The sequence below is a fragment of the Cherax quadricarinatus genome, chromosome 58, assembly GCF_038502225.1.
Source record: "Cherax quadricarinatus isolate ZL_2023a chromosome 58, ASM3850222v1, whole genome shotgun sequence".
Taxonomy (NCBI): domain Eukaryota; kingdom Metazoa; phylum Arthropoda; class Malacostraca; order Decapoda; family Parastacidae; genus Cherax; species Cherax quadricarinatus.
This window is the reverse complement of record NC_091349.1, coordinates 9,187,056-9,205,972: the sequence shown is the minus strand read 5'-3', so window position 1 is coordinate 9,205,972 and position 18,917 is coordinate 9,187,056. Positions and strand designations below refer to the sequence as shown.

General features: G+C 40.8%; 1 protein-coding gene across 1 annotated transcript in view; it reads left to right on the top strand.

Moving 5' to 3' along the window:
- Window positions 1-13,493: 13,493 nt before the first annotated feature.
- The window catches only part of RagC-D (Ras-related GTP binding C/D), a 62,354-nt gene continuing 56,930 nt past the window's right edge, over window positions 13,494-18,917 (top strand). The window contains exon 1 of the mRNA XM_053790190.2: window positions 13,494-13,573. Within this exon, the coding sequence (XP_053646165.1) occupies window positions 13,571-13,573 (3 nt within the window). The 5' untranslated portion in view covers window positions 13,494-13,570. The remainder of the gene's footprint in view (window positions 13,574-18,917) is intronic.

Here is an 18,917-nt window from a genome sequence, read left to right as displayed (position 1 = left end):
TCTTTGGACCACTCTTCGGACACTCCTCATGCCTCTGTACCTCTTGCCGGTGCTGTTTCCTCACCCGCTTCAAGTACTGAGGCCTCGACTGACTCCTTCGATTTATCTGACCTTCGCTCTCCTCTGACTATGCTTCCGGCCTCTCCCTTTACAGTGCGGCAATTTTCGAATCGCCGACCCGTTTCACGTCAGACCAACTCTGGTCCCACGCCTAAACGCCAACGACAATTACCTGCTGATGATACTTCTCCACCTTCTCGTTCTTCTCAGAAAAGATCGACACGTCCTTCACTACCTTTCCACGCTCAGTTTAAGACTGCACAATGGACTAAATTCTTCACTTTACGACCGACTTCCTCTACTGCCTATCTTTCTGACCACAGTATTGGCAAGGCACTCCTACGCCATGTTAGTAAAGATATTTCTTTTCATGCTCTTAAGAGCGGTACGCGCATCATCACCGTACAGAATGCTACCCAGGCTCATGAGCTTTCTCGTCTTTCCCATATCGATACTGTTCCTGTCACTATTGAAAAACATCATTCCCTCAATTCTTGTAGTGGTACCGTCATTCTGCCCCATACCATAGTTCAACAAAATTTCCAGACATGTGGCACTGACATTCTTGAACAGCTGCAACTCCAAGATCTCCCAATCCTCAAGGTAGACACTTACTTTCTTCCTGCCCGTGGGTGGAGACGATACCCTAGCAATGTGGCTCGTTTAACTTTTGACAGCCGTGAACTCCCATCCTCAGTTTATGTAGCAGGACATCGGTTACAAGTTCGAAAGGTGATCCCTACACCGCAACAGTGTAGAAATTGCTGGCGATTTGGCCATCCAGCAAAATATTGCAGATCTATCGCCGAATGCCCAGTCTGTGGTGCCGATGACCATTCTAACACATCTTGCAATCGACCTCCCTCTTGCCTTAATTGTCATGAGGCTCACCCTTCGTACTCTCGCCGTTGTCAAGTCTACTTAAACGAGCGGGAAATCCGTTAACTCAAAGAGGCAGAAGGTCTCCCTTATGCCATGGCAGTTTCTCATCTCCGCCTCCAAGGAAGACTACCTCGTGTTTCTTATTCCCGTGTTTCAAAACGTCCCCCCACTTCTGGTATCCCATCTGCACCCACCTCTGTGGTTACCTCTCCCATAGTCACTCCTGTATCTAATTTTTTTGCTGTCCTCGGCTCAGATGTCCCTACTTCAACGCCTCAGTCTGATCTCGCTTCTTCGTGTTCTCTCTCACAAGCCTCAGTAGCGACGAGATCTCGTATGACACCTCCTCCCAATCGTCCCTCTACTTCTCAAAAGCCAAAAAAAGGTCCGTTAACACCTCCTACCCATCTTCCACCTCCTCATTTTACCTTCCCTGTCTCTGTACCTGGTTCTCCCCCTCTCACTGGCTCTGTTACAAGTGTAGAGGTTCACCGACCTCCTCGTACTGTACTTTCCTCCCCTGTTCCCTCCCAAGTTTCTTCCTCTTCTGCCACCTCCCAGGTTTCTGCCTCTTCTGTCCCCTTCCATGCTTCTCCAGTTCCCTCCACCCTTTTGCCCCCCCCCCCCTACCTTGGTAGAGTCCAATACAGTTCCAATCTTTACTCATCCTCCCCCTACCATTTCCAATATTGTCTCCCATACGACGTCTCTGAATTCTGAAACACTTGAAGCAATCTCTGAATATATTGCAGAGACCAAACCATCAATGGACACTGATCCACCCCCCACTCCTTCTCTCTCCTCTGCTCCATCTGCGCAACTCCTTTCTTCACAGCACACCATTCCTTCACTGCTTGAACGTTTTCCACTGCCTCCACATGTGGACTTTTCTAACCCCTCTAGTCCATAGGAACCCTTACCTGCGGATTTCAGGTATCTTTATCATTGCCAATCATGGCCTATATACAGTGGAATATACGCGGCCTCAGGGGTAATCGGGGTGAGCTTCAGATGTTACTCTCCCAGTTTTCCCCTGTTGGTGTTTGCTTACAGGAACCAAAATTACACTCTGCTGTTATCTCTCCCATCTCAGGCTATAATTTATTGTATTCTTCAGATCCTTTTCCTGATGGGACCTTTAATGAAAGTGCCCTTCTTCTACGCACTGATATTCCGTTCCATCAGCTATTTGTTCGTACTTCGCTGCATTACACAGCAGCCCGTATCCACTTGCATAGGTGGTATACGCTCTGTTCTTTATATCTCTCTCCTTCTCGGGCATTATCTATTCCGGATATTGCCTTTCTTGTTTTGTCATTACCGCCACCGATTCTGTTACTTGGTGATTTTAATGCCCACCATTTCCTCTGGGGGGGTCTTACTGTGATTCCCGTGGCATTCAGTTAGAGGCTTTTCTTGCCACCCACCCTCTCCATGTTTTAAATATAGGTACTCACCCATTTTGATCCTCGGACTCACACTCTCTCTTGCATCGATCTCTCAGTCTGCTCTTCCTCCGCCGCATTAGACTTCACTTGGTCTGTTCTCCCGGACTTACATGACAGCGATCATTTCCCAATCATTCTTACTTCCCCTTCATATTCACCACCTCTTCGCATCCCGCGCTGGCAATTTGATCAGGCAAATTGGAACCTTTACTCACACCTAACTGTTTTTAGAGAGGTTCCTTCTTCGTCCTCCATCGATGAGCTTTTACACCTCTTCTCGTCCTCAGTTTTAACCGCAGCTTCTCATTCTATACCCCAAACTTCGGGCAGGCATTCTCAGAAATGCGTGCCTTGGTGGTCTCCTGCTTGTGCTCGTGCAGTACGTTTGAAATGCGCTGCATGGGGCAGGTACAGGTACAATAGAACCACAGAGAGACTTCTTGATTTTAAGCAGAAGCGTGCGATCGCTCGCCGTGTCATACGTGACGCTAAATGCACTTGCTGGCGAGATTATGTCTCCACCATCACCTCTGCTTCCTCTGTGAGTGCAGTCTGGAAAAAAGTACGAAAACTGAGTGGTAAATATTCTCCTGACATGGCTCCTGTTCTGCGGGTTGCCGGTGTTGATATAGCAAACCCACTAGATGTTGCCAATGAAATTGGCAATCAGGGACTCCATCTATACCCCCCATTTCTTTCCTCAAATTCTGCCAGAGAGTTAGCACCCTTGGACTTTTCTTCTCTCAGAGAAGAACAGTATAATGTGCCTTTTACACTTCAAGAACTGGAGGCAACACACTCAGCTTGCCGATCATCGGCAGCTGGGCCCGATGACATTCATATTCGTATGCTACAACATTTACATCAGTCAGCCCTTGCAGTCCTATTACGCCTTTACAATCTCATTTGGTCACAAGGAGTTCTTCCACAGCTGTGGAAATCAGCCATTGTTCTCCCTTTCCGCAAACCAGGCACTACGGGACATGAAACCTCCCACTATCGTCCCATTGCTCTTACCAGTGCAGTTTGCAAAGTGATGGAACGCCTAGTAAATAGACGTTTAGTGTGGTATTTAGAGACACACAACAGTCTCTCCACTCGTCAATATGGCTTTCGTAAGGGACGTTCTACCATAGACCCCTTACTACGCTTGGATACGTATGTTCGTAATGCCTTTGCGAATAACCACTCAGTTATTGCCATATTTTTTGATCTTGAGAAGGCATATGACACAACTTGGAGGTATAATATTTTAGCCCAAGCCCACTCCTTAGGCCTTCGAGGCAATCTACCATCCTTCCTTAAGAACTTTTTAACTGACAGGCATTTCCGTGTTCGGGTTAATAATGTGCTCTCCCCGGACTTTATCCAGGCTGAAGGTGTCCCTCAGGGATGTGTTCTGAGCACAACACTTTTTCTCCTTGCTATTAATGATTTGGCCTCTAGTCTTCCATCAAATATTTGGTCATCACTCTATGTTGATGACTTCGCTATTGCCTGTGCAGGCGCTGACTGTCACCTCCTTACAGTTTCTCTCCAGCATGCAGTCGACCGTGTTTCCAATTGGGCCACCACATGTGGGTTTAAATTTTCCAGCACTAAAACCCACCAAATTACTTTCACTAGACGCTCTGTCATCTCCGATCATCCTTTGTACCTCTATGTTTCCCGTATCCCTGAACGTGATACAGTCAAGTTTCTGGGCCTCCTCTTTGATCGTAGGTTATCCTGGAAACCTCACATTACCTCTCTGAAGGCAACTTGTCACAGCCGGCTGAACCTTCTTAAAACCCTTACTCATCTTTCATGGGGAGCTGATCGTCGAACCCTCCTTCGCCTACATTCCACCCTTATTTTATCGAAACTTGATTATGGTGACCAGATCTATTCAGCGGCATCTCCTGATACTCTCTCTAGCCTTAACCCCATTCATCACCAAGGATTACGTTTGTGCCTTGGTGCTTTTCGCTCTTCCCCTGTCGAGAGCCTCTATGCAGAAGCGAACGTTCCATCCTTATCCGATCGCCGTGATGCCCATTGCCTTCGCTACTATGTACGCTCTCATGATCTCCGCAATCCTTCCATTTATAGAATGGTCACTGATATTAGTAGACATTCTTTATTTGTTCGCCGCCCCTGTTTACTCCGTCCCTTCTCTCTTCGCCTTCATTCGCTCTTGTCTTCTCTTCAATTACCACCTTTCTATGGTCATGTAGCATCTCACTTTTCCCTACCCCCCTGGGAAGTTCCAGCTGTTCGAGTCTGTTCTTTCTCTCTCCCTTGCTCGAAAGCCCAACTGTCTACTGTCGCTTCCCGCTCTCTTTTTCTTGACCACTTTCACTCTCATTCTCATGCCATTGCTGTGTACACAGATGGCTCTAAGTCTTCTGATGGCGTAGGATTCGCAGCATTGTTTCTGGACAGCGTCGTACGAGGGCATTTACTATCTTTGGCTAGTATTTTTACTGCTGAATTGTATGCCATCCTTGCAGCACTTATCCGTATTGCATCTATGCCTGTGTCATCATTTGTGGTTGTCTCAGATTCCCTTAGTGCTTTACAGGCTATACAGAAATTTGATACACCTCACCCCTTAGTCCTCCGTATCCAACTTTGGCTACGCCGCATCTTTACCAAGCATAAAGATATTGTTTTTTGTTGGGTCCCTGGTCATGTTGACATACAGGGCAATGAACAGGCAGACACTGCTGCGTGGTCAGCAGTACATGACCTACCAGTTTCATATAGAGGTATTCCACTTACGGACTATTTTGCTGCAATATCTTCCCACCTTCACACCCGTTGGCAACACCGTTGGTCTACTATGCTCGGCAACAAACTTCAATCTATTAAACCAAGTATAGGTTACTGGCCGTCTTCTTATCACCAGTGTCGAGGTTGGGAGACTACTCTCTCACGTCTTCGCATTGGCCATACTCGTCTTACTCATGGATATCTCATGGAGAGGCGCCCTGCTCCTCTCTGTGAGAATTGCCAAGCTCCATTATCAGTCAGCCACATTCTGTTGGACTGCCCACTTTATCAACGAGCACGCAGAATTTGCCTCCGTCGTCATCTTCGCTGTGCTGCTCTCTATTTACCTTCCCTTCTCGCTGATGGACCCACCTTTCATCCGGACTCTCTCATTGACTTTTTGACAACAACTGACTGACTTCACAAATTCTGATACCTTCAGCCCTTTCTACTTCAATGTCTTGCTACCCTCTACCCCCGTACTATCCCCTGCCCCGCTGTTTTCTGTAACCTACTGATCATCCCTCCTCCCTTCTGCTATCCTATACCCTCGCTTCCTTCCCTACCCTGCAGCGCTGTATAGCCCTTGTGGCTTAGCGCTTCTTTTTTATTATAATAATAATAATACAGATTTGTGATTTCACCTTGCCCACTGCACCTCACTTTATTCCCTTTATATATACTCTGTGCCCATGTACTGTTGGTATTAGCTTATTAAAGTTTGAGGTGAGTGAAATTCAGATGTATTAAATGTTTCATTAGTTGCTCTTTCTGTTCATTAACCAAAAGTCATTATTTTCATTAGGGAAGAATCTTACTGTGATTTGTGGAGAGACTTGTGAATCTTTTCTCACCCCTGCATGTACAGTGGAACCTCAAATATCGAACTTTCTTCGGTTCAGAAGGCTGTTCGAGTGCCTTTACAGAATGAATTTATTCCCATCAGGAATAATGTAAATTAGATTAGTCCATTTCAGACCCTCAAATATACACTTATAAAAGCACTTACAAAAATACACTTACATAATTGGTCGTGTTGGGAGCAGTTCGATTTTTGAGGTTCCACTGTATTTCTAATAATAGGCCCCTCAAGGGAGGTTCCTTGATGCTGATAAGGGTTTTTGATCTAAGGAATTGGACCTTGAGTAAAGTCTGAATGTTTTTCATTCCCCCAGGCACTGTGTGACCCCTATGGGTTTAGCATTCCCCCCATGAGTGTAATAATACCAGGGCCTCGACCTATGTGAACCCTTGAAGTATCAGGCTTAAACTTTTACTCTTATGGCGATCTCTTGACTTGCTTCAGTTCCACTATTATAGACTTTAAATTTAAAAAATTCTATTGTTCAAAGACTTAAATTGGAAAGATTACACTATTCCAGATTTATGAGATGTAGATGAAAGGGATCAGAGCTGCCCGTTCCTGCATCAAACTTGATTACGTACTTCCCATTCCCAGGCACTGTATGACTCCTACAAGTTAAGCATGTCTCTGTGAATATAATAAGTCTGCTGCTCCTGTTCATCTCTTGGTAAATGTGTAACTGGATGTTAGTTGACTTGACTTTGTGGGTCATATCCTGGAGGACCCCCATATGCTTGAAAGAAGACCTTGTACTGCTTGAAGGACCACCTCATACTGCTTGAAGGAGAACCCCATACTGCTTGAAGGATGATCCATACTGCTTGGAGGATGACTTTGTTCTGGAGACCTAGAGTTTACCTGGAGAGGGTTTTGGGGGTCAACACCCCTGTGTCCTGGTATGAGATCAATAGAAAGACCACCTTGTACTGCTTTAAGGAAGGCCTCATACTGCTTGATGGAACAATATTTTCAGAGCTCCTGACCATCTAGCTACTCCATGTGTGTTTAGTGCTTCCTGTGAACATTTGATATTGGAAACACCCTCCACATATATGGGTGAAACCTGATTGTGAATACACTCCCCAAAGCACAAACTGCTTTGGGTTTAGTGATTCCCCAGAAGTATAATAATTTAGCCTGATATTGAGAGCAATCTCTATCTGCTTGTAAAATAATTTTTTTGAAGTTACATCTTGTGTCATTTTGGATTTACTTTTTGTGAAAAAAGTGAAACATTAAGAGCAGGAGTCCCCTTATAGGAGGTTCCTCGATGCTGGTGAGGGGCTCTTTGATCTGTGCTCCAGTTCCCTGAATTGAGCCTGAATTCCTTCCATCATCCCCCCCCCCCCACACACAGAGGCCCTGTATAATCCCTATGGGTTTAGCGCCCCCCATGATTATAATAAGAGCAGGCGTATTTCAAATATAGTATAGGAAATAAATGCATGGTGTCCTGTAGCTCGGTTGGCAGCGCACTCAGCTCACCCACTGAGGTCCGTGATTCGATCTCCGGTATGGGTGGAAGCATTAGGACGTGTTTCTAAGACATCTACTGTCTATGTTCACCTATCAGCAAGTACCTGGGTGTTAGTCGACTGGTGTGGGTCACATCCTGGAGACAAAAATGACCTAATTTGCCTGGAATGCTCTGCATAACAGTTAACTTTCTATATACATGTAGTGTCATTGATGTCAACTAGATCAGTATAAGTTATATCACCTATGTACTTGTAGAAATAAAGACTATTATTATTGTTGAGTGCCCCTCAGGGAAGGTTCCTTGATGTTGGCGAGGGGCTCTTGATTTAGGGAATTGGATCTGTGTTCCAGTTCCCCGAACTAAGCCTGAATGCCTTTCACATCCCCCCCCCCAGACGCTGTATAATCCTACGGGTTTAGCGCTTCCCCTTTATAATAATAATAATGTTGTTGAGTGGTGTGTGATGTACTCATTAACACCAGTCTTCTTATAAGTTTTGTTCTGTTAAATGTCATTTATTTTTGTAAATATATATTTTTATTTTATTTATTATCACACTGGCTGATTCCCACCAAGGCAGGGTGGCCCGAAAAAGAAAAACTTTCACCATCATTCACTCCATCACTGTCTTGCCAGAAGGGTGCTTTACACTACAGTTTTTAAACTGCAACATTAACACCCCTCCTTTAGAGTGCAGGCACTGTACTTCCCATCTCCAGGACTCAAGTCTGGCCTGCCGGTTTCCCTGAACCCCTTCATAAATGTTACTTTGCTCACACTCCAACAGCACGTCAAGTATTAAAAACCATTCGTCTCCATTCACTCCTATCAAACACGCTCACGCATGCCTGCTGGAAGTCCAAGCCCCTCGCACACAAAACCTCCTTTACCCCCTCCCTCCAACCTTTCCTAGGCCGACCCCTACCCCGCCTTCCTTCCACTACAGACTGATACACTCTTGAAGTCATTCTGTTTCGCTCCATTCTCTCTACATGTCCGAACCACCTCAACAACCCTTCCTCAGCCCTCTGGACAACAGTTTTGGTAATCCCGCACCTCCTCCTAACTTCCAAACTACGAATTCTCTGCATTATATTCACACCACACATTGCCCTCAGACATGACATCTCCACTGCCTCCAGCCTTCTCCTCGCTGCAACATTCATCACCCATGCTTCACACCCATATAAGAGTGTTGGTAAAACTATACTCTCATACATTCCCCTCTTTGCCTCCAAGGACAAAGTTCTTTGTCTCCACAGACTCCTAAGTGCACCACTCACCCTTTTCCCCTCATCAATTCTATGATTCACCTCATCCTTCATAGACTCATCCGCTGACACGTCCACTCCCAAATATCTGAATACATTCACCTCCTCCATGCTCTCTCCCTCCAATCTGATATCCAATCTTTCATCACCTAATATTTTTGTTATCCTCATAACCTTACTCTTTCTTGTATTCACTTTTAATTTTCTTCTTTGGCACACCCTACCAAATTCATCCACCAATCTCTGCAACTTCTCTTCAGAATCTCCCAAGAGCACAGTGTCATCAGCAAAGAGCAACTGTGACAACTCCCACTTTATGTGTGATTCTTTATCTTTTAACTCCACGCCTCTTGTCAAGACCCTCGCATTTACTTCTCTTACAACCCCATCTATAAATATATTAAACAACCACTGTGACATCACACATCCTTGTCTAAGGCCTACTTTTACTGGGAAATAATTTCCCTCTTTCCTATGTACTCTAACTTGAGCCTCACTATCCTCGTAAAAACTCTTCACTGCTTTCAGTAACCTACCTCCTACACCATACACCTGCAACATCTGCCACATTGCCCCCCTATCCACCCTGTCATATGCCTTTTCCAAATCCATAAATGCCACAAAGACCTCTTTAGCCTTATCTAAATACTGTTCACTTATATGTTTCACTGTAAACACCTGGTCCACACACCCCCTACCTTTCCTAAAGCCTCCTTGTTCATCTGCTATCCTATTCTCAGTCTTACTTTTAATTCTTTCAATAATAACTCTACCATACACTTTACCAGGTATACTCAACAGACTTATTCCCCTGTAATTTTTGCACTCTCTTTTGTCCCCTTTGCCTTTATACAATGGAACTATGCATGCTCTCTGCCAATCCCTAGGTACCTTACCCTCTTCCATACATTTATTAAATAATTGCACCAATTACTCCAAAACTATATCCCCACCTGCTTTTAACATTTCTATCTTTATCCCATCAATCCCGGCTGCCTTACCCCCTTTCATTTTACCTACTGCCTCACGAACTTTCCCCACACTCACAACTGGCTCTTCCTCACTCCTACAAGATGTTATTCCTCCTTGCCCTATACACGAAATCACAGCTTCCCTATCTTCATCAACATTTAACAATTCCTCAAAATATTCCCTCCATCTTCCCAATACCTCTAACTCTCCATTTAATAACTCTCCTCTCCTATTTTTAACTGACAAATCCATTTGTTCTCTAGGCTTCCTTGACTTGTTAATCTCACTCCAAAACTTTTTCTTATTTTCAACAAAATTTGTTGATAACATCTCACCCACTCTCTCATTTGCTCTCTTTTTACATTGCTTCACCACTCTCTTAACCTCTCTCTTTTTCTCCATATACTCTTCCCTCCTTGCATCACTTCTACTTTGTAAAAACTTCTCATATGCTAACTTTTTCTCCCTTACTACTCTCTTTACATCATCATTCCACCAATCGCTCCTCTTCCCTCCCGCACCCACTTTCCTGTAACCACAAACTTCTGCTGAACACTCTAACCCTACATTTTTAAACCTACCCCATACTTCTTCGACCCCATTGCCTATGCTCTCATTAGCCCATCTATCCTCCAATAGCTGTTTATATCTTTCCCTAACTGCCTCCTCTTTTAGTTTATAAACCTTCACCTCTCTCTTCCCTGATGCTTCTATTCTCCTTGTATCCCATCTACCTTTTACTCTCAGTGTAGCTACATCTAGAAAGTGATCTGATATATCTGTGGCCCCTCTATAAACATGTACATCCTGAAGTCTACTCAACAGTCTTTTATCTACCAATACATAATCCAACAAACTACTGTCATTTCGCCCTACATCATATCTTGTATACTTATTTATCCTCTTTTTCTTAAAATATGTATTACCTATAACTAAACCCCTTTCTATACAAAGTTCAATCAAAGGGCTCCCAATATCATTTACACCTGGCACCCCAAACTTACCTACCACACCCTCTCTAAAAGTTTCTCCTACTTTAGCATTCAGGTCCCCTACCACAATTACTCTCTCACTTGGTTCAAAGGCTCCTATACATTCACTTAACATCTCCCAAAATCTCTCTCTCTCCTCTGCATTCCTCTCTTCTCTAGGTGCATACACGCTTATTATGACCCACTTCTTGCATCCAACCTTTACTTTAATCCACATAATTCTTGCATTTACACATTCATATTCTCTTTTCTCCTTCCATAACTGATCATTCAACATTACTGCTACCCCTTCCTTTGCTCTAACTCTCTCAGATACTCCAGATTTAATCCCATTTATTTCCCCCCACCGAAACTTCCCTACCCCCTTCAGCTTTGTTTCGCTTAGGGCCAGGACATCCAACTTCTTTTCATTCATAACATCAGCAATCATCTGTTTCTTGTCATCCGCACTACATCCACGCACATTCAAGCATCCCAGTTTTATAAAGTTTTTCTTCTTCTCTTTTTTAGTAAATGTCTACAGGAGAAGGGGTTACTAGCCCATTGCTCCTGGCATTTTAGTCGCCTCATACGACACGCATGGCTTACGGAAGAAAGATTCTTTTCCACTTCCCCATGGACAATAGAAGAAATAAAGAAGAACAAGAGCTATGTAGAAAAAGGAGAAAAACCTAGATGTATGTATATATATATGCATGTGCATGTCTGTGAAGTGTGACCAAAGTGTAAGTTGGAGTAGCAAGATATCCCTGTTATCTAGCGTGTTTATGAGACAGAAAAAGACACCAGCAATCCTACCATCATGCAAAACAGTTACAGATTTCTGTTTCACAGTCATCTGGCAGGATGGTAGTACTTCCCTGGGTGGTTGCTGTCTACCAACCTACTACCTATATATATACCTAATATATATATATATATATATATATATATATATATATATATATATATATATATATATATATATATATTATATATATATATGTCGTACCGAATAGGCAGAATTTGCGATCTTGGCTTAAATAGCAACGCTCATCCTGCCATATAGGACAAGTGAAAATTTGTGTATGCAATAATTTCGCCAAAATCATTCTGAACCTAACTAAAAAATATATATTTCACTGTGTTTGTTTAGTATTAAATTACTGTAAACAAATCTAAAATATATTTAGTTGGGTTAGGCTAAAATAAATTGTTCTTGTTATAATAAGGTTAGGTAAGTTTTCTAAGATTCTTTTGGTGCAAAATTAAAAATTTTTACATTAACATTAATGATAAAAATATATCTTTAAACGCATAAGAGAAAATTTTAGAACGGACTTAATTTTAAATGAGTTCTTGCTAATTGACCAGTTTTACATATTCGGCACGACATATATATATTACATATATATATATATATATATATATATATATATATATATATATATATATATATATATATATATATATATATATATATATATATATATATAATATATATTATATATTATATATATATATATACATTATATATATATATATATATATATATGTCGTGCCGAATATGTAAAACTGGTCAATTAGTAACAACACATTTAAAATTAAGTCCTTTCTAAAATTTTCTCTTGTACGTTTAAAGATATATTTTTTTCATTAATGTTGATGTAAAAATTTATAATTTTGCACCAAAAGGAACTTAGAAAACTTACCTAACCTTATTATAACAAGCACAATTTATTTTAGCCTAACCCAATTAAATATATTTTAGATTTGTTTACAGTAATTTAATACTAAACAAACACAGTGAAATATATTTTTTTAGTTAGGTTCAGAATGATTTTGGCGAAATTATTGCATACACAAATTTTCGCTTGTCCTATATGGTAAGATGAGCGTTGCTATTTAAGCCAAGATCGCAAGTTCTGCCTATTCGGCACGACATATATATATATATATATATATATATATATCTATATATATATATATATATATATATATATATATATATATATATATATATATATATATATATATATATATATATATATATATATATATATATATATATATAGGCCAAACATTCACAAAAATACAACAGAAAGTAAAACAACATAGGTAACTCAGAGCTGCATCTCGAACACTTCGTCCAGCTCCCCTGCGGTGGGCCGCGTGCCCAGAATGCTGCAGGCATTTCCTCTCTGGATCGCAACACTGAGATATATATATATATATATAATTATATATATATATATATATATAAATATATATCTATATTATATATATATTATATATATATATATATATATATATATATATATATATATATATATATATATATATATATATATATATATATATATATATATATATATATATATATAGATGTACGTGTTAGGTAAGCTTAATTAATGTTAGTTTTTGAGTAATAAATATATTAATCAATGTAACCGCACAATATGGTGTCTCCAGTTTTAATGAAAAGAAAATAATAAAAGATTACATACGAAAATTGTACCACACTGCTATAATGACTTATAAATTACATTAAATCAGAAATGTCAAATTTCTCCCTAAAACCCATTATTTATATATTTTTTTATGACTCAGACACAAGCACTCAATTATAATGCAAAGTTTATAGTAACTTATTCAAGATTTACAGTAAGAAATTACAAATGAGGCAAAAAACTTATTTATTCAAGATAATAATATATTACTGTAAAAATAATGCGTGTTTTTCCTATCAAATTAATTAAATTTTGATGTTCAGATTAGTTTCTTTGGGGGGGGGGGGGAGGGCGGTAGTTTGGGTTCTGACTTGATTGTTTACTATTATCATATGATCGGATCAAACCTCCTCATCTATGGTAAAGTTTCTTAGTTTTTATCTATTTCCTCAGTAGATTAATAATGCTACTATACGTATATATCGTACACTTAGTGTGGAAGCTGTAATATATGTGTATATTTCTCGTTACTACACCGAACTTGACTTAGAAATACGATGATGAAGTTCTTGGCTTTTCTTGGTCGTCGTCGCCTCATTTGTATCGAATTTTACAAGAAATATTGAATGTATGTTTATGTATTCTTGCAGGAAATAAAGAAATAAGTAGTGTGGTCATGAGAAGTCTCCATACCTGGAGTTTACCTGGAGAGAGTTCCGGGGGTCAACGCCCCCGCGGTCCGGTCTGTGACCAGGCCTCCTGGTGGATCAGAGCCTGATCAACCAGGCTGTTGCTGCTGGCTGCACGCAAACCAACGTACGAGCCACAGCCCGGCTGGTCAGGTACCGACTTTAGGTGCTTGTCCAGTGCCAGCTTGAAGACTGCCAGGGGTCTGTTGGTAATCCCCCTTATGTGTGCTGGGAGGCAGTTGAACAGTCTCGGGCCCCTGACACTTATTGTATGGTCTCTTAACGTGCTAGTGACACCCCTGCTTTTCATTGGGGGGATGTTGCATCGTCTGCCAAGTCTTTTGCTTTTGTAGTGAGTGATTTTCGTGTGCAAGTTCGGTACTAGTCCCTCTAGAATTTTCCAGGTGTATATAATCATGTATCTCTCCCTCCTGCGTTCCAGGGAATACAGGTTTAGGAACCTCAAGCGCTCCCAGTAATTGAGGTGTTTTATCTCCGTTATGCGCCGTGAAGGTTCTCTGTACATTCTCTAGGTCAGCAATTTCACCAGCCTTGAAAGGTGCTGTTAGTGTGCAGCAATATTCCAGCCTAGATAGAACAAGTGACTTGAAGTTGAATTTGGTGAAGGTTCGTTCATGACTAATCTCATTTTTTCAGTCTGGGGCTCCGTGCATGCATGTCTGAACCTTGATTATGTTGTGATCTGAGTATATTGTTTTTGATATGGTGACATTTCGTATTGGATCATCATTGTTAGTGAAGATGAGGTCTAGTGTATTCTCCAGTCTAGTAGGCTCTATTATTTGCTGGTTTAAGTTGAATTTTGTGCAGTGTGTGAGTTGAATTTTGTGTGTGTGTGAGTTCTCGTCAGAGCTGCCTCCTGGTGTTATCACTGCAACAATATTATTTGCTATATTCCTCCATTTTAGGTGCCTCAAGTTGAAATATCCCAGGAGCAAGATGTTGGGGGCAGGAGCTGGCAGATTTTCCAGACAGTAGTCAATTTTTAACAGCTGTTCCTGGAATTGCTGGGACGTTGCATCCGGAGGCTTGTAGACTACCACAATGACTAGGTTTTGGTTCTCGATCTTTACTGCTAAAACTTCCACTACATGATTTGAGGCATTAAGTGGTTCTGTGCAAACAAGTGACTCTGCGATATACAGGCCAACCTCCCTGTTTTGCCTGTTCACTCTGTCACATCTGTATAGGTTGTAACCTGGGATCCATATTTCGTTGTCCAAGTGATCCATTATGTGGGTCTCTCTGAAAGCCACGAACATTGCATTTGCCTCTGCAAGCAGTCCACGGATGAAAGGTATTTTGTTGTTCGTTGCTGGCTTTAGACCCTCTATATTTGCGAAGAAGAATGCCATTGGACTGGTGGTATTGTTGGTACTGGGGGGGACTTTTTTTTCTGACACTAGTATCTGTATCTGTTGGTTTGGAGTGGAGGCCATCGACTGTGGTTCCACTCCAGAAATGACTGGATTTGGCGTACGATTTCCGCCATTTCCTGCCAGTTTTTTTTCCTTCCTGGCACTAAAAAACCTCTCCCTCTTTAGTGGCTGTGACTACCCAGGTTTTCCCATGGCCTGGATGTTTTGTATCTTTTTGTCCCCTTTAGATGGTGTGCCTAGCAATTTAAGTTATAGCACAGTCTTTCCTATACTGAAGAGGGACACATTTCAGGGTGGAAAAGCTTACAGGAAGTGAGTTTGCATTTTCCTGTTGTCATATGGGCACGGCATTTTCTAGGGTGGTCATAGTTGCACGTCCGATCTGTTTTTCCAGATTTCCCATGCCTGCAGATACCAAGTGCATAGTATGTGCACAGGCTTGGTTTCTGTTTGCCTTGAGTTTCTGTGACTGTGTTACCTGTTGGTGCATGTTTACCTGTCTCATTCCTATCTTCACTAGTACTAACAATGGAGCTCTCACCAGTTGTTTCTGGTAATATATCCTCACTATTGCTAGTGGAGTCCCCTTGTTAGATTAACCCTTTGACTGTCGCGGCCGTATATATACGTCATACGAGGTACTGTATTTGATGTATATTCTTCTTTCTTTCAACACACCGGCCGTATCCCACCGAGGCGGGGTGGCCCAAAAGGAAAAACGAAAGTTTCTCCTTTTACATTTAGTAATATATACAGGAGAAGAGGTTACTAGCCCCTTGCTCCCGGCATTTTAGTCGCCTCTTACAACACGCATGGCTTACGGAGGAAGAATTCTGTTCCACTTCCCCATGAAGATAAGAGGAAATAAACAAGAATAAGAACTAGAAAGAAAATAGAAGAAAACCCAGAGGGGTGTGTATATATGTGCTTGTACATGTATGTGTAGTGTGACCTAAGTGTAAGTAGAAGTAGCAAGACGTACCTGAAATCTTTCATGTTCATGAGACAGAAAAAAGGACACCAGCAATCCTACCATCATGTAAAACAATTACAGGCTTTTGTTTTACACTCACTTGGCAGGACGGTAGTACCTCCCTGGGCGGTTGCTGTCTACCAACCTACTACCTATATTTGATGTATATATACTCATAAATTCTAGCGGCTTCAAATCAAGCAGGAGAAAGCTGGTAGGCCCACATGTGAGAGAATGGGTCTGTGTGGTCAGTGTGCACCATATAAAAAAAATCCTGGAGCACGCAGTGCATAATGAGAAAAAAAAAACTCAGACTGTTTTTTTTTAATTAAAATGCCGAATTTGTGGTCTATTTTCGTATAGTATTTATGGTTGTATTCTCGTTTTCTTGGTCTCATTTGATAGAATGGAAAACATATTATAGAAATAGAGGCGATTTTGATTGATTTTACTATAAAAAGAACCTAGAAATGGAGCTCAAAGTAGGGGAAATGTTTGATTTTTGTCAATGTTCAAAAGTAAACAAATGATGGCATTGTCCAATAAATGTCCAACTAGCCATTCTAATATGCAGTCATGAATGGGTTGATGTTATTTATACAATTATTACAGTATTGCAGTAGTCTGCATAATAGTAAGTCTTCTATTTTTTGTTTGAATAAAAATTCAAAATAGAAAGCAAGAGTAATATCAGAGGGGCCTGGAGACATGACTGATGAACAAAGAAAATGTTATTTTAGAGCCAGGAATGTCTGCATTGTTCATTCTGGACCTTATTTTAAAATTGTCATATTTTTTTAGTTTTTGTGAAATTGGCCAAATTGCAAATTTCTGACCACATTATTAGGTAGTTGAAATCGGTAAATGGGCAGTTCTTTGTACTCAGTCGATAGAAAAAATGGAGTTCTAAAGAAATGGCTATGAGTTTGGGCGACTGGAACAACGGAATTAGCCGAAAATAGTGCTCAAAGTGGGTGAAATCGCCGATTTGTAAACAGCGCCGAGGTCGCTAACTTCACGAGAGCATAATTCGTTCAGTTTTCCATCAAATTTCGTTTTTTGGTGTCATTACAATCGGGAAAAGATTCTCTATCATTTCATAAGAAAAAATAATTTTTTTTTTTTTAAATTTTGCGACACCAGGAGACACCACAGGATTGGGGGCTGCAACAGTCAAGGGGTTAAATTTTTTATATAATACATTTAAGTTTTTATTTATCATCTACAGTTCTTACATTATAAAAAGCTCTTGGTCCAAGGAATTAGACCTGATCTCCTCCTTCCTTGGCTTGAACCTGATTGCCAATCATTTCCTCAGGTGCTGTATGACCCTTATGAGCTTAGTGCTTCCTCTAATAATAATAATAATAATAATAATAATAATAATAATAATAATAATAATAATGATAATATACTATAGCATGCAAGTAGGGGGATAACCAGTAAACCTCTGGCTGTCTTCAAGAGGGAGCTGGACAGGCACCTGAAATCAGTATCTCACCAGCTGGGCTGTGGTTTGTACGTCGGTTTACGTGCGGCCACCTTTAACAGCCTGGTTGATCAGGCCCTGATCCACTGCAAGACCTGGCCATGGACTGGGCCTTGGGGGCGTTGATGCCTTGAAAAACTCTCCCGGTATACTCCAGGTAGAGGTACTTGGATGTTAGTCAACTGGTGTGGGTTGCATTGGAAATATGACAAGTCCTCGATAACACACTGACTTTCTTGAGTTATCCTGGGCGGCTAGCCCTCTAGGGTTAAAAATCTGAACAAAATCTTATTTCATCATCATCATAATAATAATAATAATACAATATAATAATAATAATACAATATAATAATAATACCACCAAGGTCTGGTCTCAGACCAGGCCGTGGGGTCATTGAACCTCGAAACCTTCTCCAGCTATACCACCACTATTTTCCATCAAGGTTCCTTGGTGCCGATGAAGGGCTTATGATCTGGGAATTGGGGCTACCCTCCACATTCTTTTATTAACCATGATTCCCTCCAGTTCTCCAACCCCTACAAATTTGACGTGTCCTCGTAAATACGTATATTACCATAACATAATGCTAGTCTAATATAATACCAGTCCTTAGTTTATGCCTGGGCATTTTTTTTTATTATGTACATTCTCCAATATGAAGTGGGTTGTGCAATTGAGCTATTGTTATATTTGTGATATTGGGGAAATTTTTTTTTCTAACCCATATAATCTAACTTAGAATTTAACTCCTGGTCTAGGTTAGATTGTTATGTTTAGTTTTTGAAAAACTGTCTTCATTGCACAACCCACTTAATATTAAAGAATTTACGTAATAAAGTACAGTAGTAGTACCTTGACTTATGAGTTTAATTCGTTCCATAACCTATTTCATAACTCAATTTGCTTGTATGTCAAATCAATTTTCCCCATTGAAATTAATTGAAATGCCATTAATCCGTTCCAGCGGAATTCCTGGCTCTCGGGAAGCAGGAGAAAATACTTCAATATAATGCTAATATCAACTTTATGGCTTATTTATCAATCACAATTGATCTAATATGACATAATAAACAATGTAAATAACAAAGAAACATGATGTATACTCTAGAATGAATAAAATAGGTTATGTGACAAGTGGTGGCGGCCACTCCTGAGGTAAAAATAGTTATTGCTATGACCATGTCTTCCCATTCTTGCCCTTCTGAGGTCTTA